The sequence below is a fragment of the Scedosporium apiospermum genome (assembly GCF_000732125.1).
Source record: "Scedosporium apiospermum strain IHEM 14462 chromosome Unknown SEQ_SAPIO_0099, whole genome shotgun sequence".
In the NCBI taxonomy this organism is placed as follows: domain Eukaryota; kingdom Fungi; phylum Ascomycota; class Sordariomycetes; order Microascales; family Microascaceae; genus Scedosporium; species Scedosporium apiospermum.
In genome coordinates, this window is record NW_015971800.1 from 1716632 (window position 1) to 1742300 (window position 25669).

Sequence of the window (25669 nt, forward strand, 5' to 3'; positions counted from 1 at the left end):
ACTCCTTCTTTATTCCACTACCAACCTCTTCTCTCGTCTTGCCTCTTATTTCCCCCGTTTCATCAGCACAAACTGGATTTTATCTTTTTCCTATTTCATTCTCTTGTAAACTTTGTTGATTTATATTCCTTTTGTAGTTTTCCACAACATATTTTGCATTTGTTTTTCCTTGTCATTTCCTCGGAACTTTCTGTGTATTGTCTGTGCTTTTGAGGGCTTTCAACTCACTCTCCTTCATTTTTCTTTGAGTGTTATTTTCTTCCTGATTTCTTTTTAATTTGCTGGAATTTAGGAACAACGCAACCACAAATTGGATAATCCCCTTGCAATATGTGCCGGCCCAAAGAATCAGACCAGGGTTCTGTATTCGAGGAGAGGGTTCGAGCCGAACAGTAGGGCCTGTTTGATGAGAGAGATCAGGCCTAGAACCGAGGGGTGTCGAGGAGGAACAGGAAGGGAAAAGCCCAAGGGAAGGTAAATAGAGCCGAGAGAAGTGATGCTCCTGGGGAGATGTTGTGGGGTTTGATGTATACCACGTATATACAGGAGTCAATTTTCCTTTTTTTTACTGGATTTTCGATACTTGCGCTTTCTGTGATGTCGGGTTCGTGGGCATGGTTTGACCTTTTACTTCGAGCAGGTCGTAGACAGCCGGGAAAGCACAGGATGGATGGTAGACTAGGGCGTCACACTTCCCTTCATCAAGGCCAAACGATCTTGGGCTTTGCTCCCATGTCACTGTCGTAGCTGTCCCTTGGGCCTTCCTATCTATCTAATTCGAGAGTGTATGGCCAATCCAATTTGATATCCAGCAAGTAAGGCACCAGGACCGAGCAGAAGGCTCGCACGATCTATCTTTCCCCATCCTTCAGTACACTTAGATTCCATCAACGAGAAAGAGGAGAAAGTTTCCTCTCAATCCACGTTGAAACCGGAGAGAAGCGAAGCCACTGCCTCTGGGGAGTGCTCTTATTCGGCACGCTAGTTGGAATCAGATGCGTATGTTTTCGAGAGGGATTTCTTCAAGTTTCAATATTTACGTTTCTCCTGTGTCTTTTCTCGTGCTGCAAGAGTGATTTGACATATTATCCCATTGTCAGCTGGAAAAGGGGCAGTGCAGAATATATCTATCGCTAGTAAAATATGCAAGGCTGCGCAGTTTGTCCTGTTCTTCCCTACAACCCCGTCTTTCCGTTTTAACACCCAATCTATCTACATATCAGATACATCTCCTTTCCAACCGCAATTCCCCATGATGCTATCCAAGTCATGCTCAAAAAAAGAAGAAGAAAAAAAAGATGATGATGCAGGGCAGCGCTATCATAGAAAGTACACCTTATTGTTCCTTCAGTATCCCGCCGGTTCAGGTTTCTCTGGGAAGGCTGGCGCATCGATGTTGGCTCTACAGTCGCGGCGCCAATTCGTCGGCGTGAACTTGTCGACGATGGATTTGAAGGCGGACTAAGAGTTATAAGATCAGTTTTAATCCTCCGGGAAATGAGGAGTAAAAGAACGCGCAACAACTCACCAAAGTACAGAAGCTCACATCTCCATCAAGATGGTTCCCGGGTTTCCTACATCCAGGAAGGATAAGCGGCTCATCATTATACCTCACACGCACAAACCACCCATCCAACGCCTTCTCCTCCTTCTCTCCCCACCGCTCCTTATTCGACAAGAACGCCCTCGCCGTATCATTCCTAACCAACTCGTCGCTGACGACCCCATCCGTTCGCGGGGGGTCACCACTATTACGCGAAAACAGCTCAAAGGCAATATGGCTCGTAAACGGCGGCCACTTCTTCAAGGCCGAACGGTCACCTAGGCTTGTGAGAGTAGCGGCAAGCGTCGTGTCGTGACATCCGCTCATTGCGAACTTGATGGGCCGTTGGGGATCGGCGTACGAGTGTTGGTGCTGCCGCAGCGGGGGCTCGTCCTTGGGGTCCTGGGCCGAGGAGATGACCATGCGCTGGACTACGTCGCCCAGGAGAGATCCGATGCCTAGCTTTCGGTACTCGTTGGATTCGGCGTAGCCGGCGAACCATTCCTCGATGGCGAGCTTCTCTCCGATTTCCAAGAGCAGAGGATCGTAGAATTCAGCAGGGAGATGAGTCGAAGGACCATGAGCGAGCGTGGCGTTGACGGTGTCGAGGACACCAACGAGGCTCGGCTTAGAATCGATGGCGACACGTCTATTGGCGGGCATCCATTTGCCGATCCTGTTGTTGATGTACCGGAGCTCGGGGGATTCGTTCCAGCGCTCGGCGGCGCGTTTGGAGAACTGGCGGGCGAGGTGTGCAAGGCGACGGCAGTGGAGATCGTTAGGGTATAGTGTTTCCTGGGCGGGGTTACGGGAGATGATAGCCGGCGCGGGCATGCCCGGGGACCGGTCCTCTTCCGGGTAGAGACCGAGGAAGACCTGTTGAAGGGATTCGCGGGCGCGAGGAATCGGGGTGGCGCGCAGATACATCCAGTCCGTCGAATTGATGGTCTTGGGCAAGAAGCCCAGCTGATCAACGTACAGATCCCTCAGCCTAATGCCCAGGGCATGGGTAGTCTGCCGGCCCTGATCCGTCAAGGTGCCATTGTCGCAGATACCATCGACGTCGCCGTGCGGGCCCCACACGAGCTTGGGCGAGTCGTCCGAGTCAGAGGCAAAGGTCTCGAGGTGGCGCTTCCACTCGAAGCTGGTGAAGCCGTTGGTGCGGCCGTTGAGGAGGGCGGAGCGGAGAGTGGTCACGTCGCGGCAGTAAGGCCAGAAGGCGGGGAGGCCGGTGTTTTCGAAGCGCGAGGTGATGGGGGTGCGTTCGCCGTGGCGGAGGAGGATCTGGACTTGGCGGAGGGCGAGGGTGGAGGGGTAGAGAGCTTGGAGCTCGGCGGGCGAGTAGGGGTCTCGCGGTTTGAGGGATGTCATGGCTGCGGACCGGAGGGAGGGAGGAAGGGGCGGTCAATGGAGGTTCAAGATGAGAGCGACGCCGCGGATGGGCTCTATGAAGCAGAGGCGTATTGTTCGAGGTCTTGAGACATGCCACGGGATAGAGCTACAAGGGAAGCAAGCAATTGACACGATCTAACTCTATTTCTCTGACTCAAAAGGGAGGGGGGAAAGAGCTGAAGCCACCGGTAATTGTTAGGGTAAGCAAACTAGGAACTAGGAACAGGAAGAGTGACGTTGGAGCTCCGGAAATGTACCTAGGATGTTTGGTCAATCGCTCTCGCTCCTCTCGGTCCTTGCAAGCTGCAACGTGCCCGGGTCGTGCTTGTCCAAATCCAGCGTAGCACGCGGGGCCAAACCTGCAACAGTTCCTCCGGTTTTACGTGGAGTTTGACTCATAAATCCTCGGCCGAGAGACAACCATTGACGGATGTTCAATGAATACGACAAAGTACGTAATTCTGATGCCCACTCGCCGAGCTGGAGAACAATATTGAACTTGCGGCTTTTCAATCCCTCTTCCGGTGGGTGCCCTGCTATGGGGTGCAATTGGCTGTCTCGAAGCTGGAACCGATGGGTCGGAGCTGGGGACATTCACAGAGAGTGGCGATTCGGAGTATTAGGCTTGTGTACATCGTATAGATGTTCACAATATTGTATTGGTACGGGTTTCAGTGCTATGAACCTCTGGTGGAAGAGCTTGCGTAACAACTTTGCGTAACAAGTCGAGTAAGTATGCCTTCTTCTGCCAGTCATTTCCTCGTCATCCCAGATACGGAGGCATCCACACTGCGGAAAAAAAAAGACAAGATGAACCCCAAAGAACCCTTGAACGGGAAGAAGGGGAGGGTGGGGGGGGTTGAGAGCGATTAGCTAGCAACCTTAATTGGGGCGCTTGATGCTCACAGTTCGGCATAGTTCTACACAGCCACGCTCTTTTCTGTGTAAAGAAAATTATACCCTTGGCCTGGCCTTGGGTCCTCTGATGTCATCAAACTCAAACTCGGAGCGACTTCACCGGATTTGACAACTGGAACAAGGTTCAAGCTTGGCATCTGCTTCCCCAACTCCCAAGAGTTTGGGTACTGGATCCTGGAGGCACGGCTGGATGTTCGGCACCCAGACCCTTTCACCTACGGAGTTACCTTCCGAGCGTGACTGGCTTTCAACGTTTAAAGAGGGTACTAAAATTTTGTTTCACTTCCCAAAAGGGTTGGGGCTCGGGGTCGCCGGCGCCGTTGAACACCCCTTGGAATACTTCGTAGGTACCGGCCCCGGCTTCTCCTCCACCGGTCCGGCCGTCGGTCCTTTTTTTTTCCCCTAGGAAGAGCAGGGTAGTGCAACCTGTACCTCAATTGCCCGTTACGATTCGTCCCCAGTTTACGAAACCGTTGTTGAAGCCTGCAGCGCTAACAGATATAGTTTTCGACCAGTGAGCAGGTGAGCGTTGGGAGTAGTGTACTTCACGGAGCAAACAATGCATTGATAGCATCACCCTTGCCGGTCACTTGAAGTATTCTGCGAACGGGTAAGATGCCGATGGCTAGTGGCCTGGCTGTCTCTCATCCGGTGGTCCTGGATATGGTCATGGTGATGCAAACGTAGCAGAGCCAAAGTGCTCGGGTCGACGGGCAACAGACGAGAGCTTCGTTCGTCTGTTGTGGCTCGGCCACTGTGTTATTTTCCTATTTCGTAGTTTCAACTAATACCGGATCGCTTGGCCTTCTCAACGGCCGTCCGCCCGTTTGGCCCATTAAGCTCGTTCCTTCATGTTCCTCTCGTGATAAAAAAACACCATCATTATTTGCTTTTTTTTTTCGCTTTTCCCAATCCATAAGAAACCACCTTCCATAGAGCGCCGCCATTGAATACATTCTATTGTACACACCCAATCGTCTGCTGCTTCAAGAGCGCCGGGTCCCGTAGCACTAGATCATCATCATCGCATGGCAAAAAGATGGGAGATGCAGCAGCCCGACAACGCCAGTAGCCCCGAGTTCTCGCTCGCAAGTCTGAAACCAGGCCAGGATGCATCGCGAGACAACAGAAGTAAGAAAAAGAAAAATATGCCGTCAAACTTCGTTTTGCTTTTGGGGGTGTTCCGTTTGCTCGTTCATAGGAGCCAGTTCGGTGAGTCGTCATCATCAGCCCGTTCGTCTCGAGCTTCTTCCGAAATGGCATCACGGGTGCCTGTCGATGGGAGTAACATCACGGACTGGCCCCGCAGCGTGGGGTTTCTCAAGAATTTTTCTTCCGCTTTGAAGACCTGACCATTGCCATGATTCGGCACTTTGGTTTCTTCCAATCAGGGTACCTTTCGCAAAAGTCACGAAGGGCCATTTTGACTTGTCGTGACATTTCGATCGTTTCTTTGGTCCCTCCGATGTCGATTAGCACCAAGTCGGCGTCATAGCCCGAGTAGGCAACGTCCTCTGCCTCGACCGCCCCTGCCGGAACAAACACGAGCTCCTCAAGGGCCGGCATGCGTGACCGCACAAGTGCCAGCACGTCCGCAGCCAGTGAGTGTACGTACTTACAACCGACCTTGAAGACAGCCTCGTTAATCGCAAGTTGGCGTACACTGCCCAAGTCTTCGGGCGAGCAGAGGGACATGGCAGTACGGAAGTGTGCTTCGGAAGCCCCGAAGCCCTCGTGAGACCCGAAGTAGAGGATGTCAGAGTCTGGGTTAAAGAAGATCCTTCCCGGCTGTCGGTACATGCCGAAAGATAGACGGTGGAACTTCAAGGCTTCTCTGCGCGCCTCGTGGCAGACGTGGAGGTTTGCGGGCGCCGGGCATGGAGAGACACATTGAGGGATGGCTAATAGACTAGGAAACGGTTCGCTCCCCGTTTCCGAAGGGGACTGGGCGTCGATGTGCAGGGGCACTATACGGGGACGATGGAGGTTGAGATTCCAAATCGCCAAGCGCAACTCGGTGGGAAGTTCTGAGAAGTGGTGCTATAACCGAGTTAGTCTGTTAGTGTGAAGAAAATGGCCAGAACAATCCGGCACCTCCAACCTCAACGTGATGAAGGTGGACGAGCGGCCCCCGCAAGCTCATGACAAATGTGTGGGGAGGAAGGGGGAAATGGGCTTTAGATAGTGATCAATGTAGCACAAGAACCCGCTAATGCTGGGGTGCCGGATTGTTGGCAGATAAATGTGACTGTGCGAGGCTTCGAAGAAGACCGCCAGCAAAGGAGTTGGAGGATTTATACTTACGAAAGATCTCGCAGGCTGTGCCATTCTCCCAAGACAAGTGACCGCCGCTCCAGTGTCACACAGGATCCTTCTTTCCTCCCCAGAACGGTGTCGGTCGCGTTCGAAGATCGGTCACGTTGCCAAACCAGAAACCCTCAAGTGACAATATCGACGGGGATCGACCGCGGGTCGGAGGGTGGCTGCCAGGCGGTCGAGAGTGGGATGCGCCAAAGGCCCGAAGCGGAGCAGAGCTACCTATACTGTAGTGGTAGTTTCCGACAGGAGCTTCCAGATAGCGTACGCAGTAATGAAAGCCACGGATCCTCGAAGCACAAAGAAAGACCGACTCGGGCGAGAGGAGGATGAGGAGAAGGAGGAGGAGGAGGAGAAGAAGAAGAAGAAGGAAGAGCGGAAGAGGGGGAAGGATACCCAAGGAATGATGGTAAACCAGAACGAGATAGTAGTGCAAAGAAGTTGGGCAGCCCTTTCGCAGGAAAGGTGCCCTTGGAGCGACGATATATATGTCCAAGTAGTAAAGTACCCAGGTAGATGCCACTCTTATAGTGGAGCGCTGCGTTCGAAGTAGCGTAGCGTTGTGTAAAACACAGCGCCTCGGTTTTGATAGGTCGAAGGCGCCATGCACAGGATCAAACCCGGTGCCAAGTGAATGTGGGGATGGAGGCTTTGCAATATATATATATACAGCAAGACGGACAAAACTCCTCTCGGGTACCCACCGGATCAACACCAAGAAATCTCTAGGGGAGGAACTGTAGTAGAGGGACAGGCTACTCTTAGCCTGGCCCTATGGATGAACAATAATACCGACGGTGACTATGCCCGCCCTCGCCGACAAGGGCGGTGTTCTATGGCAGGCATGAAAGGAGAAAAAGCAAAAAGAAAGTATGTTCGAAACAGAATTCAAGGCACAAAGAAAAGAAAACAACCCTACACCACTTCCAAGCGATGTCCATTACCTCTTAGTCCGTCCAGGGTGTACCTTCCTATGCTCCAAATCACACTCCCCCCCCCTCTTTCCGTCCATCAGTGTTCCTTCCCCCTTCACACCCCTCCCATCCAATGTCCCTTCTCTTCTGAGCTAGCTTTGATGACGCAGCGGAAGGAGAAAAAAAAAGACAGGAAAAAAAAAAAAGAAGTCTCCACCCCCGTACTTCCACGCTATCACGTACACTACGCATCAAATTGCACCTGCTGCTACTTACGAAAGGTACAGAAGTACGTAGTGACCTACCACTAGGTCCTGCTGTCTCGGAGTATACGGACTTAGAGTAACAGTCCTGCTTCAGGGTTTGGCCAGGACTACCCTTAAATGACTACCCTGACCCAACCCTGACATCCCTTGACTAGCTCACTAGGTTCACACTAGGCTGTGACGGCCATGCCAATCAAGACCCACTAACGCTTGTCTCCAGGGTAGGAGCGTCGGCGTGGGCGCCCCATGTGAGCTGAATTCGGCCGCAAGGCGGAGACGGTTCCGTCAACCAAGAACACCGAGTATCGTTTAATCATTGCCACCGTGAGCTTAAACAAGAAACCCATCCAGCCATTACGTCTGCTGTTCGGGGAGTGCGCCATTACGAAGTGACGGGCATGTAGATGTAGCAGAAGGTAGAGAGAGAGAGAGAGAATGTGGAATAGTATAGGAGGGTAGTCAAACGGTAAAGGAGAAAGGGGAGGACCCCGCGGGTGTTCTTGAAGACTTGTTATGCGGAGAGGGGCATTTCCAAACGGAACGTATCCGAGCAGAAACGGGGGATTAGAGCTATCAGTTCTCGACGGCAGGACGGTACGGGAGAGGGCATGTGGCGGATCCCAGAATCCAAGTTCCTGGGAAAAAGGACGTACGAAAAAAGCAAGCAGTAAACGAAGGGTTGGGCAAGGGGCCTTGTTGCAAGAAGCTTAGCTCGGAGATGGAATCTCGTGGGAGCCTGGTCAACCTGGGCTCTTTTCGGCGCATTATGAGTACGCGTATGATAGGTAAGAGCGCATTCTCTGTAACATGGTAAAACCTGCAGCTACAGCTTCATCAGCGGAGGATCTACGACATCCATGCTGAAGCAAAGACTACGGCAAGACAGGATTCTCAGGACGCTAAGCTCGGCTAGACGACCTCGTCCTACCTTGAGGACGAAAGCTCAAATCAGAGGTTAGGTTACATGTGAGAGGTGCAGCGTAGGGTAAGGGCTAGAAAGGGGCGAATCGTAATAAGCATCTCACATGCCCTGCATTAAGGGGGGGTTGTACTAGTAAAACGGCTTTGCAGAGCGCGAGACATACTTGGAGGATGCTGAAATGTAGGGTGGTTGTGCTTGGGAAGAACGTATTGGTCCCACGCAGCTTTACACAGGGTAATGTATAAGAGCTCACAAAGCGTAGGCTAGGGTAGTAGTGCCGGCCACAAGGTGAAATGGACACGAACCCAGGGCGAATGGAGCGGCCAGATTTTCAACTTGGGATGATCCAACCGTACTCTAACAGATCAAAGCTGAAGTTTCAGGCCAAATGGAAGCTGGTGAACAAACGGTGCACTACGGGGGTCAAGTCGAGAAGTATCAGACTGGCAATAACATTATCCGTGGATACTTCCTTCGGAAATTGTTTACGGGGATTTAAAGACGCTGCGTTGTACCTGGTGTCTTGATTTCCTTTTTTTTTTTTTTTTTTTTTTTTTTTTCCGTTGGCGGGGTGGGGGGAAAGGGAGGGGGGAAGGGCTTTACGAAGTAGGCCGAGCCCCTGTTAACTGGGTTGTTGGATCACAAAGCTGGAGGCTTGCTCAGTTAAGGAGAGCATGATAACACGAAAAGCTGAAGCCACGCAATTCGGGTCACTGGTTGGGCGGAGATGGCGAACAGCGAAGCTGGAATACCACAAAGTAGAGGCGAATTCGAAAGGTGAAGATGCAGGTTAATCCCTGCAGGAACGCAGAAATCCGGGTTTGACGAGCCCACTTTGTCACAGACGACGGCATCTAGAGTCAAGTTTGAACTAGATTTCCTTCCTCTGACATGTGTTTGCTGCAAGACCCGGACAGGCCTGGCTGTGGACTCCAGAGTGTCCTTCGTGCTTGCAGAAGTGCTTCGTACGCTTACGCCGACTCAAGTGGTACCCACACCACGTCGCACTGACCACTGGGGATCGCCGTGTCCCTGGCACTGCCGCCCGCCCCGGGGAGCCCGCGACCTCAGCGTTGGTAAGCTCAACTCAACGCTTCCTAACCTTCCGGTAATATCCAGAACATCGCAAAGGCCAGGGAAGACAAGGGATGGAGAACCCGGCGGGGAGGGAAGAAGACGAAAGAAGAGAAGGGAAAGGGAGGAAAAAAAAAATTCTCCTCGACTACGAAGTAAACTACCTGCCCACGTGGACATGGATTTTCAGGTTCGCGTGTCAAATGAAAAATCAAAATTAGTCTGAGACGAACGATAATCAAATCAACATCAATGTTGGTGCGCGGGCATCCAGGGTCCAGTTTTGTTGACCCCAAAATTTGGTTATATGCCTTCGGAGGTCTTGCTTTTTTTTTTTTATTACCCTTTGAGCCTTTTTCTCCCTTTCCACCCCTCCATCAAATCCGCGAAACCTACGGGATGCTACAGCTCGCTTATTTAGACACTCAGACAAGAAAAAAAAAGTGAACCCGGGATGGAGATGACGCCCAATGGACTGGCGCCGGAAATAGAAAAGGGGGTGTTCGTCCGGTTTCCAATCCCAGGACGTGCACGCACAGGCGGAAGGGGGGTCGGCTGTGGATTGAGGGAGAAACGAAGCAATGTTCATCCTTTGTCTCATCCATACGTACGTACATACAAAGTACGTCCGCATCCGAAGTGCGGTCTCGCATTGCAGCCTGGCTTTCACGGATGACTGAACCTTCGATACGCTCCAGCTCGTACTGATCACGGCTGGGTGGACTGCTCACGATCCAGGTCGGCCTGGCTCTCGTTCGTCAGATTCCGACGATGTGCCAGCCTCTATCCAAAGACAGTAGTGTTAAGCAAAACGGAGCCACCAAGAAGATAAAGCCATCGGATTCATTTGCTGTTTGACGGATTGAAATTGGGCTCATACCTGGCTCCGAAGGCTTACTCTAGCCCGCCCGTGTTTCCCACTAGCCCGTGGGCCTACGAAATAGAGGTAATATTAAAACCGTCCCGTTCGTGCTTCAGCAAGGTGGAGAACCCTCGAACCGAGCTTGAGCTTTTGGTGAGGACCGGGATAAGGACACAGAACGACCACAGTTCTGGTGTCACCATGCTGGTGGAGGCGTATGCATTGTGGTCCTAGCCATACCTGCTGGATGAGTTTCCCCCACTCCTGTCAAAATGGCGTCGGATCTCCATGCCTTCGTTCTGCTGAAGCATTTGAAATGTACGAAGTAATGCACCTCAAAAGCCCGAGGTTGAGTTGCTGAGCCATATCCGAGCTGCGCAACACTCGGGGTATTCATCCTCCTGTTATGCATCGACCACCATCGGTCAGAGGTACCACGGACCCGTGTGGGACTAGGGTAGGTTTGTTATCAATCTTTGATGAGGGCTGCCATTGGGCTACTCTTGGACCGTGGTCTTGTGCATATTGATCTCAGTAGGCATCCTGGACGGGATAGTGCCCGCGCTGCCTGGCTGCCTAGCTGACGATGGAAGGTGAAACCCTTTCCTTCGTACACTACAATCTCCCGCCGATCTCACTACCTCGCCAACTAGAGGCCTGCTGAGTGATGTCTCGCGATCCTCTTGGACAGTCCTTTTGAAATGTCAAGCTATGGACAGATGATGGCACATGTCGACATCCGACTTTCTCAAACACAGAAACCATCAAGTACTTCGTGATTATCCATGACGGCAATCATTTCTGTCATAAATCAAAAAATTTTTAAGCAACCTTGCGGGAAGCGGCCCAGGGTCACTAGCCTGGCCTGGCCTTATCCACGGACCACCATAGCCGAGAGCTCAGTGACATACCTGTATGTACACTACGAAGTCGGTGACGACTCCCGGCGAGTTAAAACTTCGATGTTCCTGGACGCGCCCTCAAGACTCGGGTAAACTAAGACGGCTTTAATTACCGAGGTTACGGCGAGAGAAAGAAGCTTCAGAGGCTTCAAATGTTGCTAAACGCCAGCTTCTTCACAGCATGCAGGACTAGTCCGCCCTCCCTGCAGATTTCCAAGAGCCTATCACCAATTCGCCATGGAGGAGGGTCGAGACCTCCAGGCGGACCTCAAGCTGCATTTTCCGTGGGGGAGACAAGAAGTCCAGGCAAATGAGAGGTGAGGATGTTTCCGAGAGCCGGCCTCTATTTCTGGTCGGCGGGATTCGACCATTGCTTCCCATGATTGGAGAGAGCCCTGTGGTTGGGGAGTGGTTAAGCGCTCGCGTCACCTACTTTCTGCAGGTCAGACAGGGTCGGCGAGCCAATCCGGAACAGTCGTTTGCTCACCTCCACAATCTCGAGCAGGAATGCGCGGCTATAACGTCGCTCTTTTGCCTTTTTTAGAATCCTGATGCTGGGGGCCATACATGTTGCTTGAGATGATTTTGCTATATTTAAACTACACATGGACTAGCATGGTGGAGATTGTTCGTCATTTTTAGATGAAGGGTCGCTCCTGGGCGGCTATTCTGTGCATGAGTGAAGCTTATTTTAGGTGTCCCAAACTTGGGGTTTGGCTTTCTGGGGAGATGTCCGCAGTATTTCAAGTGGTTTAGTCCCCCCCTAGATCTCCGATATTCTTCATGCTCTCTGGTGCTCCTGGATATCTTCGTTTTCTGAACTGTGTTCTCGGTTCCCTTTTTCTTTCCTTTCTTTGGCAGTACTCTAGTTGGCCGCGTTGACCCGGTGACTCCTTTCAATTCTCCCTAGATACCCGTGCTGCTGGCCTTGATATCTACGACGTTCCTTTGCTTTAGATATTTGCCTATATACGAGCGGCCCTTTCCTAGCCGTCCCTAGCCTACCAATCTCCTGCGTTCCCATCCTCCTCTGTCAACTCTCGTCTCATACCCAACTGCCGACACAATGTCCGAGTCCAAGCGTCAGATGAACTCCTCCGAGTTCGAAGTCGACTCCCACGATCCCCCGATCCAGTCCAAGGTCAAGACCCTCGGGCTCCTCGACAACGTCCGCACAGCCCTCACCGCCCTTACTCTACTCTCCGCCCTTACCATTCTCGCCGTTTCCGCAGATGCCTTGTCCGTCTATCAGGCAACTCACCTCCCCGACGACTTCCTTCTCCCTCTCTGGCCCGCAAACTTCAATATCCGACCTACCACTGCTCTGGTCATTTGCAGTGCCATCGTTGTGGTGACCAGTAGTGTGTCTCTTGGCTTTGGGCGGATCAAGTTTGTGAGTCTTACCACATCCCACCTCGATAACAACTCTTCATCAAACTGGGACGCTTCTTTCCGACGTTTTCGACACCATTCGCTAACAGGACTTACAGCTCAATGACCAGGCTGTCCTCAATGCCATCTTCGTTCTCGTGCCGGCGGTCACCTCCCTCATTGCTGCCATAATCGCGATTTCCTTCTTCTACACTGTGAACGCGTCCACGGAGGTCGACACCGTCCAGAGCTGGAGCTGCCAGTGGCGAGACGTGGCCATGACGATGCGACCGCACTTTGGGACTCTTTGCAGGCAGAGCCAGGCTGGTATCGGGCTCGCTGTGGCGCTCGTGCCCATCCAGGTCATCATCTTGGGCGTCGCTGCTGGAGAGTTGGTTGTTCTGAAGGCCGTTAATGCTGTTGGCGTTCCTTCCAGGAAGACGGCGAGCCCTCATACGTTCTAAGAGGAGGTCGTGTGCTTGGATAATCGAGCGTATCGAAAGATATTGCCCCTCGAGGAGTTGGGTCGGCCAGGACTGGGTGCAGGCATCGTCTGAATGGTCTAGGTGCTTGCTTTCGCTTTTGTTGCAGGCTGGGGACTGATATGGTCGTGTAGTTAATGGACTATTGGAGTTATGGATGGGAATGGTTTTAATTGGCAAATAATATATTTTCTTCTGGGAAATCGAGCCTCCACCGGACGAATGTGGTCACTTCAATATATTCTCCACGCCCTTCCAACGATGGGAGGATTCCTCTGAGCGGAAAGAGTGTCGCAGGCAGTAGAGATGGGGACAAAAAACGACGATTGCGCTGGCTTATCTCATGTCTCTCGCTGCCTTCTTCCGCCAGCCTTTCCTTGATTCCTGCTCCGCATCTGATGAAATCCCTGAGGTCAAGGTAACTGCTAGTTTCACCATCGATGGGCTTCAGTCTGCTTGACAGCCCCGCCTGAGGAACCGAATTATCGGCACCAGAGTCCTACTTGTCGACGTCAATCGGTACCGTCCTACCTGGACACGGAAATAAAATCGAGCCAAAAAGATATTGATTGCCTTTTCCCAGAATTGGAATCAAGTGCATGTGCTTGATTCATTGTCTACAGAGCTGGGGCGGATCAGGCTGTTTTAGCGCCAACCCCCGCACTGACCACTGACCATCAACTGCCACGCCGTCTACAACCCACTGTAACCACAAGTCACCACTGCCCAGCGTACTCGACCGATACCACAAAGCCTGGCCAGATCTGCAAAGTGCGCATGTGGGTTCCCTCCTGATTCTAGCTTGGAGGATACACCATACTTCGTACTTGTACATGGATGATTGATGTTGGAATAATCTCTGGCTCCTTCCGACCGCGTTATCGTGAGAGTTCCCACTTCCAACAAATGTTGGTCCAAGTCCTAAACCGACTGGACGATTAAGCCGTATTCCTGCCACCACACTCCCTCGTCGCAAAGCACGGCGTCCTCAAGCCTGCTCGATCCTCGCATTCGACACCAAGCACGAAATATCTCCTCGCTAATTCCTCCGGGGCTGTGTCCACAATCCCTATTGCCCTACTTCGTACCTGCCACCCATTCCTATACCTTCCCAACTCCTATCTCATATCTCATCGATCACTATCGCAGCCTCATCGGTCTGCAGCCATTCAGACAGTCCGCCGCTAGTCTTCCATCAGCAAAGCTCATATTGCAGCGACCCAGCTCGCGTGACGCGAGTCTCCGGGCCCCAAAAATGGAGGTAAGCCAAGAATAGCTCTTCCTTCTCTCTGGTGGACGCATGCTTTTTTTTCATCGCTGGTCGCCTCGTCTGTCAGCCTCATCATTCCTTTCGGCGCTTCTTGCATTCCCTCTGTTTCCCAGCACCCTTACCCCTTGCTCAACCACGCCCCCACCCCGCCCATGTTCCCTTTCCTACGAAGTACACCGGGATGATCGTGTTTTTGGCCAATTGGTTTGGATTTCCCTCTGCACTATCAAATCGTCGTGAGCTTGCTAGCGCCGCCAGCCGTGAGGTGGAACTTCGCATCTGAGCCAGTGGTTACTCGATTTTGCTGGTCTGCAAGGCACCAGTCGTCAGCTCTTGATTTATTGGCAGGGATCTGCTGTGCTGAAATCCCAATCACAATTCAACCATGTCGCCCCAGAGCTCCCATACGACGACGATATGGGCCCAAACCACTTCTTCCGCTCTCATCCGTAGATGCCTGGAGATGGCTTTCTTCACCCATGACCCCGGCATAGCAACATTGGCCGGCGTTGCCTAATTTCGACACATGGTCTGAACAGGCTTATTCGTGCGATATACAGCCAGCTTGCTGCTCTTCACTACGACACCCATGCAAGTGTCCGGCTCCACGGCACCGGTGCTCCTTCGCTCGAAGCCATGAAGTGTTAGTGCACTTTAATCCTGAGGGTTAGATGCGTTACGGGTTGCAGTTGGCACTATTTTCCCTTTTCGCCGACGGCAATATTCGATACGAGCTCTGTCCCGAAAGCCGCTCGCCGACTCGCATGGCGCCTTGCTGGCCGTCATGATAACCCAATCGTTGCGAGATCCCACACGCTTGGGGCTCGATAACCATAGTTACCGGCTGGTGGCCCAGATCGACAAACTCGACCAGTCATAGACTCCATCATTTGCCTTTCCCTTTGATGTAACTATGTGCTCCCTATTTTGCGCCCATGCCCGGTCAGCAAGGCAGGCTATGCCCAGGGAGACACAAGTTCTTCAGCTCTGGCTATGATTAGTATCAACACCCCGGCCAATACCTTCAATGTATATAGACGTCGCATCCTTACAATTACATGTTCTTGATTTCCTTGTTTTACATTTTTCTGTCATGGATCTCATTCCCAGGGAGCCTCTGATATCTCCGACCCAAGTGGGATGGCCTCCCCTTCGTCCTCTCTGAGCTGTCGCTCAGCTGTTCTTACAGATGACCGAGAGAGTCTAGCAAAACTAAACCTTCAACGTGTCTACGAGCAGAGCCGCACCGCGCCACCAAAACAAGATGGGAACAAACAACAAGGGGTACCTCAAGGGCCCTCGTCAACCACAAAAGGCCGGCCTCGTCTGTTATTGATGGGTCAGAGTAGGTACGATAAACTGCTTTTATCCTCGAGCTAGGACCTCCTTCCTGCCGTACCTTTGCTTAAGAACCCTCTGATTGACATTTTATAACCAGGAGCGGGAAGTCCTCGATATCAAGCGTAGTCTTTCAAAAACTGCCGCCCAACGAGACGTTATATCTTGAATCAACTGCTAGGATTCAGAAAGATCAAATGGCGTATGTACCTCTCTTATCTTGCTGGACCGCTCACTCGTATGGTGTTATTACTTTGGCAAGAAAGCTCACTTAGCTATCGGTATGCAGATCATTTATGGATTTCCAAGTTTGGGACTTTCCTGGTCAGATAGATTTTTTCGAAAACCCAAACTTCGACATCGATGCTATCTTCAGCGAAGTCGGCGCGCTTATATGGGTTATCGACGCTCAAGATGACTATCTCGAGGCTGTCGCCCGCTTAAACGCCACTATTCTTTACCTCCAGCGCAACTATTCCAATCTTAACATTGAGGTCTTCATCCACAAGGTTGATGGCCTATCAGACGACTACAAACTCGATATTCAGCGAGATATCACCATCCGCATCCAGGACGAACTATCCGATCACGGCATTGAGAACGCACCTGTAACATTCCATCTCACCTCCATCTACAACCACTCCATCTTCGAAGCCTTCAGCAAAGTCATCCAAAAACTAATTCCCCGCCTCGGTATTCTCGAAGGTATCCTGACCAATCTCTGCCGGACCTGCCGCTTCGAGAAGGCCTATCTCTTCGACGTCCTCAGCAAGATCTACATTGCAACCGACTCTGCACCCGCAGACATGGCCTCGTACGAGATTTGCTCCGACTACATTGACGTCATCATCGACATTACCGAAGTCTATGGCTCGTGGCCCCGCAACAGCGAGCAGAGGAAGAAGCTCGAGGGCGAGCCGTGGAACATGAAGCTCGAAGACCAGGTCGCCTGTCCCTGCGCCGAGAGTTGTATGATGCTTCACGACGGGAACAGGCCGATTATGCTGCGCGAGGTCGACCGGTACCTTGCCTTGGTTGCCATTATGAAGGAGGATTCCTACGATAAGATGCCCTTGGTGAATATGAATGTCGAGGCGGTTGTGCAGGGTCTCAAGGAGTTCTTCGAGATTACGAAGCCGAGGAAATGAGAGTGTGAGGACAGAAACTATGGCACTTCGGATAACCTGTTTCTGTTGGCGACGTTTTCATATGCCTAGCGGATTGAACGGGTGCGTCTGAGCGAGATTACGTACGGGACTTGAGTTATAGCAAGCAAGGCGAGTGCGTGATAGATTTTACATACCGAAGGCTCAGAGAAGTGAGCAAGATGAATTGTCGTGAATCTATTTGTGAACCTTTCTTTTCGGTACCATCCGTTGTCCCCGCCATTGCTATTATCTATATATTTTCCGAAAAACTCATTGGAATGGAACCGCCTTTTTCCCTCATGAATCAAATTTCAACTCGAACACCCGATACGTGCACCGATCTTGCCCAAGTAGACATACCCTTGCTGGCATGGGACCCCTCACGTCACTTTTGTCGTGGATATCCATCTGCACAGGGATGAAGTCGCCGTCTTTTCCCAGCGGAATCTGAGTAGTTGCTACGGAACTAGGTTCGAGCTCGCGTGGAGGAGGAAGTGGTGTCGAGGGGGTGTAAGAGGTCCATGGGAGGGTCGCGGTCTTGAGAGGTAGGGAGGTGAGGGAAGGAGGCGCGCCTGTTCTTGGGTTAGATTATAGGGTTCTGGCAAAAGGGGGTCGGGGAAGGGGGGAAATGACGGACCTGTTTGAGAGCCTAGGATGAGAAGGAGAGTAGGTGTTAGGAATTTGACGTCGATGACTTTTTTGGGAGCGATGGAGATGGTGCAGCAGCCTGTTTCGACGGTCCCGCTTATGCCGTTGACAATCGGCATGGAGGTTCGGAGGAGGAGAACTAAATATCGGTCAGTGACGTGTAAACTGAGATGAAAGAGTGATGCTGCTGAATCGACTGTGAACTCACTCTCGCTATCCCGCTCTTTAGTAGCCACGGCTGTATACGTCAGCCCGTCGAGGAGGTCCTGTTCTCGAATGTTAGTAGCGCGTCTTGGCATAGGGAGGAAACCTCTACGTCCACATACCCCGGATCCGTGGACTGCATCCATGCAGATATCGACTCCCGTAATCTCCTGGTCCAACGAAATTGTTGTCGCCTGCCCAAACCGAACGCTCCTCTTCTGAGCCTGTGCAATATCACTGAACACCCCGCTCGCCTTGTCATCCAAATGGCCTAGAAGCCAATGCACCTTCGGCAAGAATTCGGCGAACTGCTGTCCATTCTCATGCTTCTTCAGTTGAGCGTCGAGAGTCTCGAGGAGAGACGCCCCCTTGGCGATCTCTTCCCAGTCACCACCCGTTTCATCGTCCACCAGAAAGATGGACAACGGACTCCGAAGGAGATATTTCTTAATGTAAGCTAGTATATGTCCATTATTCATCGTCGCCTCCTTCTCCATGAGTTCGTCGCTGCCGGAGCTTGTCGCAAGACGATCGATCTGAAACCTCAGCCACAAGGAGAAGGACGTGAAGAGCTCGAGCTCCTCCATCACTACGAGGAGCATTCGGTGGCCGACGAGGGTAAGGCATGCGACGGTGTCCATGAGGCGGGAGATCTGGATAGCTGATAGGCCGGTGTCGTCACGGGATTCGTAGAATTGGGCGAGGCCTTTGAGACGGCTGAGGATGACGCCGCAGCGGCTAAGGGCGGGGAGGAAGTTTTCGTGGATGATGCTTCGGAGATTTTCGAGACCGGATACTACGGCTCTGTCCCATCTTTTATGGCCCTACATCCAGAGTTAGATAAAATCAGATCCAATTCGCGTGAAAATAGATGTGGGCCAAGTCACCTACTCTTTCTGCAAGGCTGTCTACTAGCCATTCCTTCACGATCTCATATGTGTGTCCCGTGACGAGCGTATGATAGAGTGCGGAGACAATGTCCCTGGGCCCCATTTCGGCACCCTCTAGGTCCTCCTGAACGTTTGCTAGGAACCGTGATGGCAGGTCCCTAGTGTTCTTGTACTCTACTTGCATGTGGAGGAATGCTTGCCTTAGATATCTTAATAGCTTCTGAAGGGTGGTCAACTTAGAAGCCAAGAGAGATAGGTTAATAGGTGAGGACACGATGAATGAGAGGTCCATTGGGACAATGTCGAGCGTGTAACGAGATTCGCCTGTGGACTTAAAGACGAGAGAATGTGTGGAGAGATCGTGGTGCGAAGTATGATGGATTAGGCGCACGTCGGCGTGGGCGTCTTTGGGAGATGGATAGTTGAACGTTCCGACTGTAAAGGAATCGTAGATGCTGAGATGGACGTTGCCCTTATCGGTACCCACAATCATGACGGATATTTCCTCGCTATCTTCGGGTTTGAAAGGCTGGAAGAGAAAGTCGATTCCAGTCCTCAATGTGAAGACCGTTGAGTCCTCTCTGCGTAGGTTGTCAGTACTGACTCTGTCATGTCATTCCCAAAAAGAGACGTAGACCTACCCATTCCCAGCGCTCCCACTTGGTAAGGGGCTGATCTTAGGCAACGCCGTATCTACCTCCAAGAAGGTAAGTTCACGAGGTAGATCGGCGGCGGGAACGTCCTTCCCCAACACGCCTAGCCACGTAGACGATGCTGTACTTGTGCGTCTCTCTGACTTCTTGGTGACGCTGTTGCTCGTCCACCCAATGTGCGAAATCTTGGCCTCCCCGGCCTCAGTGACTTTGATATTATGTGCTGCTTTGTTGTTCTCGAGACCCATCAAGCGGACGTATCCATCATCCCACGCGACGGCTACAAACTGGCCTATGGTTCATGTGAGCAAAACCCTTCTTCTCTCAAGTCCCTCCTCCATCTTTTGTAGTCCCTTCTTACTTGAACGCTCCTAGTCCGAAACCTATTGAGAGCGAAGTGAAGAAAAAGGACAAAACATACCATCTGGCTTCCATTTCACAGCCGTGACCGTTGACGGTTCTCCCCTTCGGCCCTTCGCTCCCTGATGGATCTTCGATACAACCTCATTCTTCGGCCGGTATATGAAAACGTTGCCGGCTGCGCTATCCCAAGTAACCGACAGATCAACTATCGGCGAGCTCACGGGCAGTCCAGGCTGTGTCGCATGGTCGTACTTTGTCTCACTAAATGCAGAGAGGGCAATTTGGGCCACCATTTTGTTCTCTACTGCATGCAGCTCGTGGGCTTGGTCCAACTTGAATACACTTCAACTTGCGCTTTTCCACATTGGCACCGGGCAGAGTAGTGGCGACGCACGGTAGCTAGAACGAAAAAAGAATAACCAGATCTCTCAGAAAGAAGAAAAATGAAAAGGAAATACCATGGCTGGGCCCTAGGCCGACCGCAGACTAGGTTCTGTGAAAGTGGGCGGGCAAAATGTAGTTTGGGTGAGGTTGAGCGTGTCTTCTATAAGCAACGCGGCTCGCACTGTACGTTTGCCGCAAAACCTTCCTTGGAATTACACAATATACACAGTGTAAATTACACATCCGAAAGTCTTCACACCCAACTGAACAAAACATCGTCGAAGTCGATCAATCGTCATCCATCTATTTAGATATATAGTTGACCTTCTCCCGTTATGAATCAAGCACTCTGTGGCGCCAGACGCTCGTCGTTAGTCCTGCCAACCATTTTTTTTTTTCAATCCCCTAAAAGACGCACGTCATACCATAAACAAGTCCCCAACTCATCGAGCAATCCCGGAAATCAATGCTCTCCTTCAGTCTATTCAATTACGTAGTTCTCTGCCGTAGACTTGACGTCCTTCGAGAAAGTGATCTCTTCATCCATATCAACAAGCGAGACGGAAGTTACCTAAATACGTGAGTTAGCAAGAGAGGTGGTTCAGAGGGAGAAGGGAAGAGCTAGAACATACATCAACATCGACATAGGGCGACGTCTTCTGGAACCGGACCGTCATAGGGAAGAAGTCGTTTTCATCGTTGGCTTCTGCCTCAAATTCGAAAGATCCGCTTCCGTTATCCTCGTCAATCGACCCAATGGTCCACTCGAGCATGTCGCCCATAATATCATATGTAGCATCAAAGCTTGATACAATGGGCTCAGAAGCCTGGTACGGGATCAAGACGCTGACGTCCTTCAAAGAGTCTCCACCAGTGAGTTCGTACTCGACGGTAATGTTATACTTGTCCGAGTCCTTGTTTATCCAGACAGTGAAAGTGATGGGGCAGGCACTGGAGTCGTCCGTCTTGGGGGCGGCCCGCCACCGAAGTACGCCGACAGAGTTATTCACGGGGAATCCTTGAGCTACGTTGGCCATTTGAATGATCTTGGACTTATTGAAGGTGTTGCGGTCCACCTTGGGGTGCGTTCGGAATTGGACACCGTGGGATGAATTTGCGGTCAGTCCAAGCTGGATCCTGGTCAAGCTGGGATCGGAAATGCGTAGCGTAAGGTCGCCATTGACCGAGATCGAGTTGACGGCGCCCTCCCTGGAGAGGTTCGCGGTGATCGATTCTGAAATGATGACGTGAATAGCGTCACGATCCATGGTCGTCGAGGCACGAGGCGAGACTACTTGGGCGGCGGGAGCCGCAGTGGGAGCGACGAGCGGGCTGTCATCAATCTCTGCACCCATCTCTCCGCGAACACGCTCAAACATGTCTGTCGTCTTGGACTTCTTGCCCAGTTGCATGCCCTTACCCCTAAGCGCAACCGGCCTACACTCTGTTAGCAAAGGCATTGACGGTCGGGCGCAGGAAACGTACTTATTGAAAGTCTTGTTCTTCTCAGCCTCGTACGAGTCGTATGATTCTTGGGGGGCCGCCGGCCGGGATGGTGGGGTATATGTGGGATAGACTGGCGTTCGAGGGACTCCGCGCATTCCCCTCGCAGATTCCTTGCGTTGCATTTCGAGTTGCTTGGCTTTGCGCTTCCTCTCCTCGGTGGCCTCGAGTTCCTTGTTCTATTCTGGGTGTTAGCACTACCCAGGAATGATATGTTAAGATATTATGTATGCTCCATACCCTGGCGATAATCTCCTGGATACGCTCTTCGTGGCTCTCCATCTCGAGGAATGTCTTGATCTGGCTGATGGTCAAGTTCTCGCGATATCCGAGAGTTACCAGCTCATCGAAGGCACTCAGAAGGTCGTAGGCATGTCGAAGAATTTCTCGTTCATCCAGGCTCTTGCATGTGCTGGTGACGACTTGGGCGAAGAGGTGGAGCGAATCTATGTCTTGGAGAATGTTGGACTGCTTGTTGGTGATGAGGACCATGTATAGCTCGTCAAGAGGCTGGTACACGAAGCGGACATTATCCTGCTCAACCGTCGTATGTTGCGTACCGCTGTCAGCTAGCTTAGGGAACGAGGCGAGTAGAGCTTCTATTCTCGATCGGGGCATCTCGCGGAACTGCCTGGAGAGGACGGCCTTGCCCCCGCGGGTGCAAATGGAGGCGGCGAGGACAACCTAGACCACGATTAGCATTGGGCACCGCATAATCCGAAAATGGCTCCAAAACTGGCAATCATACCATGTTGAAGTGTATACAGAGGTTAGCAGACTTAATGCTTGGTTCCTGAGATAGGGATGCAGTCAAAGCCGGCCAAATAATGCCAGGTGGGATGTCCCAAGGTGTCCACTGCTCCTTGATTAGGGAGAGACCGCTAATGAACAGCAGTGTCCGCAAGGTCCCCTCGAACTCGATAGATGGATACCCTCTTTTACTAGGATAATCCCACATCTGGTGCAAGGACAATGGAGCCAAGGAATGTGGGCGCAAGCACATGATAGTTGGCTGGCCCGTGCATGCTCCCAGTCGCTCCTCCCCGCCTAGTCCCATAATTAACCGCGCTTTTTCCAAGCTTCACCTTGGTAAAACGCGCTGGTCATTCATACCCATTCCTGCCTGCTGTCATTTTCCGTCAACCCTTCTCCTTTACCATCTTTTTATCAGGTTCGAGAGGAAGCCATCTATAATCGACGCTGGGATAATCTTATCGCGATTTCATAAGACTTGGACTTTATCCCTGGCCAGAAACGCAATATCGGCTCAATAGGTGAAGCTTGGCGAAGTTGGCCACACGCTACCTAAGAATAGACATTTGACCTTCACGGACCTCGCAACCTTCGCACGATCGGTTGCCCTTCCCCCCCTCAAATTAACCCTCCTATCTTCAGCTTTGAGCGATCCCCCATCGAATGCAAATATCACGAAAGGTTTACTATGGCAGCTGAAGTCTCACAAGCGCCCTTGGAGGGCCAGCTCGATACAGACCTCACATTTGGTGGTGATCTAGGTCGCGACACGGGACTCGAACTACCTGAATCGAATGAAAGCGCTGTAGGCATCACGGAGGCCGAGCGGTTCTCTGCCGACCCTGCTTCTAAAGCGACCGATAGTTTGAACGAGATAGACTGGGAGGAACATCCCCAGCCCAACAACAATGACGAGTCTCCAGCAGAGCTCGAGTTGAACGATACTACCAATGGTAGTGCTCCTCACTCTTCGTTTGATGTTCATATGGACGAGTCCGAATTTAAACTCGATGCATCGGCGGATGCTGTCGTCAACGCAGGTGGCGAGCAAGAGGAGGGTGAAGCCGAGAATGGCGGTTTTGATGATGATGGTGGTGGTGATGCTTCCAATCTGAACGATAATTCTGTGGGCGAGGAGGTCGTGGAGCATGAAATCAATTACGACGAAGAAGAGGACGATGAGAAATTGGATGCTGATATTGAAGTTGAAGACGTTTCACTTGAGTATCCACCCACTCCTGACCAGGGAGCAGAGAGCCATGTCCATTCGGACGCGGAGGATGTTTCCGAGGAAATTAGCCATGATGTGGAAGAGGAGAAAGACGAGGATGAGGACCAATCTGAGCAAGTAGCAGCTCCTGACGATCACTCTACAGACGAATCCGAGGACGACCAGGGGGAGCTGCCTACATCGTGTCCTGACATTTCTGTTACCTATCGGAGCCAGGAGTACCCTCTCATCCACGGTCAGAATAACGCCGACGTTCAAATGGGTTTCTTTGAAGACGTTGCCGTGCTTGACTTGACCGTGGACAACCTCCTTTCTAGGTTTCGGCAGGAACTCGTCGACGATCTTGGCGAGCAAGATGAACTGGTTCTCCAAGTCGACGAGCTTGGTTTGGAATATGCCGAGGTGCGTTGTGATTAATCTCCTTTCCTCTTTTTCTATATTTACGATTGTACTAACTTTTTTGAATAGTCCACCCAACGTGATCACCTCTCGGGTGTTACGCTCAGGCAGCTCCACGAGATATTTGATCAGCTGGTGAAGAATCAGGATCCCGATGCATCGCGCCCCCTGTACACCAACCTTATTGTCCGCCCGCACCCTGCTAAGCGCTTGGAGCTGCTTATCGATGAGGCTTTCAATGGCAAAGGCCTTGATGAGATTATCTATTGGTTCCAGCCTAACGTCCATGGCCAAGCAGGTCACACTGAGAGTAATGTGGATATGAACGCCGACGTTAGTAGTGATGGCGACGGCGCAGATGAATATATTTCCGGTGACGCAGAGGAGGAGGAAGTGTCCGCTAACGACGACCTGGTTTCGGAGCAAGATGATGAGGAGATTAGCGAGAATGAGCCGGAGCCCTCGGGCGATGACCGAGATGACGATATTACAGAAGATCAGTACTACGATAACGGTAGTAGAGATCTCGATGAGGTTGAGGACACAGCCGATCATCAATATGCCGATGAAGTCGGAATGAATGAGCTCACGGAGGAGCAAACCGAACTGCTGGAATCTGCACAAGATAACGAAGCTCTCATCAACGATCTGGTCGCAGCAGATGTGACTGAAGTGGAGGAAGTGGCAACATCAAATGGTAGTAGCCAACTTCTCCTTCGTCGACTCCCCAAACAGTGTCTCTGTGTATTCTGTGTCTTCGGTCCCGTCATAGATTGGGAGACAGAAGCGGAATTAAAGAGGCTTAAAGCGGATTGGCATGAGGAAGCGGCCACTGACTTACGTGTAATGCCAGACAAAGTACACGACGACCTTACGACAGAACAACCCGCCGACGAAGTGTTAGATGAAGGCTTCGACCTCATTGAGATGATTGACGACGACGACAACGACGGTGCCCTTGAACTTGGCCAAGCCGATGCTGCAGATAGTAGCGCCACAGCGACGCTCGACGGCCACGCCGATAATGAAATCGACTACGACGACCATAATGTAAACGGTGATGCGATCCCGGATATTGGCGAGTCCGCGATTGCTGGTGAACCTCTGGAAGAGATAGACTGGCGCGATTTCCCTGATGAAAACGATGCTAGTAACGAGAAGGAGACATTGAGTGTTTCGGGAAAACGCCCTCACTCCGAGATAAATGACGGAGAAGAGTTTGACTTGGACAATGAGAATGGTATGTCCTCACCCACATAACTAACCTGTGAGCCGCACCCACTAACTAATCTTGTAGACGTCAAGCGTCGTCGTTCTTAGCAACCCCGCCAATAACTATCCCATCCCCTAACCAGTATCCCTTTCAAATCAACAGCCCCCCCTTCCGCCTTTTCCTTTTCCTTCCCTATTCACGCATGGTACCCCATGGCGCAATCTCCATGATGGCGAAGTATATCCCGCCGAGAGGTTTCTGGCCTCGATGGTGGCATTTTACTTCACAGGCAATTATCCTCACCACCAGTCCCCCCTGACGGATTGGTAAAGCACCAGCGGCCCAGTAAGCCCAAGCACACCCAATTTTGAGGAATAACTGGAGATATATTCTCCTAAGGTAGGTGGCAATCGTTGATGAACATACTAATCTTACCCCCCCGGTGTCCTGGTCGGTCAACACCTGGCGAGTTCGAAAATGAACCATGACCTTTTATGACCCTATGCAGACTTTGTTTCGATAGTGGTTCTAGGACAGGTTTGGGGTGGCGACAACAGCATTAAGAGACAGTCAAAAGCCTTTTGAGCTCGACGGTCAATCGGAGGATACCCCCTCATGACGCGATCCACCGTTTAATTTCGATATTTTATTGTTGATGAGGCGTTTCTTCTCCTCCTCCACCTCATCCTCCTCCTTCTTCTTTTATCTTT

The 25669-nt window shown here is 51.6% G+C and overlaps 7 protein-coding genes across 7 annotated transcripts; 3 read left to right on the plus strand and 4 right to left on the minus strand.

The window, feature by feature from the left end:
- Positions 1-1347: 1347 nt before the first annotated feature.
- SAPIO_CDS5909 (Histidine acid phosphatase) lies at positions 1348-2914 on the minus strand (the record flags this gene model as incomplete). The annotated part of the gene is made up of 2 exons (XM_016788136.1): positions 1348-1461; positions 1529-2914. The coding sequence occupies 2 exons, from the start codon at positions 2912-2914 to the stop codon at positions 1348-1350; spliced, it is 1500 nt and encodes a 499-aa protein (XP_016642452.1).
- A 2259-nt stretch (positions 2915-5173) lies between these two features.
- On the minus strand, positions 5174-5996 carry SAPIO_CDS5910 (uncharacterized protein; the record flags this gene model as incomplete). Its single annotated transcript, XM_016788137.1, has 2 exons — positions 5174-5893; positions 5955-5996. 2 exons carry the CDS (start codon positions 5994-5996, stop codon positions 5174-5176), a joined length of 762 nt encoding a protein of 253 aa, XP_016642453.1.
- Positions 5997-12175: 6179 nt separating this feature from the next.
- Positions 12176-12944, plus strand: SAPIO_CDS5911 (uncharacterized protein; the record flags this gene model as incomplete). Its single annotated transcript, XM_016788138.1, has 2 exons — positions 12176-12502; positions 12600-12944. The coding sequence occupies 2 exons, from the start codon at positions 12176-12178 to the stop codon at positions 12942-12944; spliced, it is 672 nt and encodes a 223-aa protein (XP_016642454.1).
- A 2552-nt stretch (positions 12945-15496) lies between these two features.
- SAPIO_CDS5912 (uncharacterized protein) lies at positions 15497-16718 on the plus strand (the record flags this gene model as incomplete). Its single annotated transcript, XM_016788139.1, has 3 exons — positions 15497-15516; positions 15671-15772; positions 15860-16718. 3 exons carry the CDS (start codon positions 15497-15499, stop codon positions 16716-16718), a joined length of 981 nt encoding a protein of 326 aa, XP_016642455.1.
- A 17-nt stretch (positions 16719-16735) lies between these two features.
- Positions 16736-19769, minus strand: SAPIO_CDS5913 (uncharacterized protein; the record flags this gene model as incomplete). The annotated part of the gene is made up of 8 exons (XM_016788140.1): positions 16736-16783; positions 17079-17290; positions 17356-17505; positions 17575-17632; positions 17693-18394; positions 18462-19041; positions 19102-19405; positions 19535-19769. 8 exons carry the CDS (start codon positions 19767-19769, stop codon positions 16736-16738), a joined length of 2289 nt encoding a protein of 762 aa, XP_016642456.1.
- A 572-nt stretch (positions 19770-20341) lies between these two features.
- SAPIO_CDS5914 (putative Coatomer subunit delta) lies at positions 20342-22114 on the minus strand (the record flags this gene model as incomplete). Its single annotated transcript, XM_016788141.1, has 5 exons — positions 20342-20431; positions 20493-21297; positions 21346-21542; positions 21604-22047; positions 22112-22114. The coding sequence occupies 5 exons, from the start codon at positions 22112-22114 to the stop codon at positions 20342-20344; spliced, it is 1539 nt and encodes a 512-aa protein (XP_016642457.1).
- Positions 22115-22804: 690 nt separating this feature from the next.
- On the plus strand, positions 22805-25066 carry SAPIO_CDS5915 (uncharacterized protein; the record flags this gene model as incomplete). The annotated part of the gene is made up of 4 exons (XM_016788142.1): positions 22805-23749; positions 23816-24443; positions 24600-24986; positions 25044-25066. 4 exons carry the CDS (start codon positions 22805-22807, stop codon positions 25064-25066), a joined length of 1983 nt encoding a protein of 660 aa, XP_016642458.1.
- Between the last annotated feature and the right edge of the window lie 603 nt (positions 25067-25669).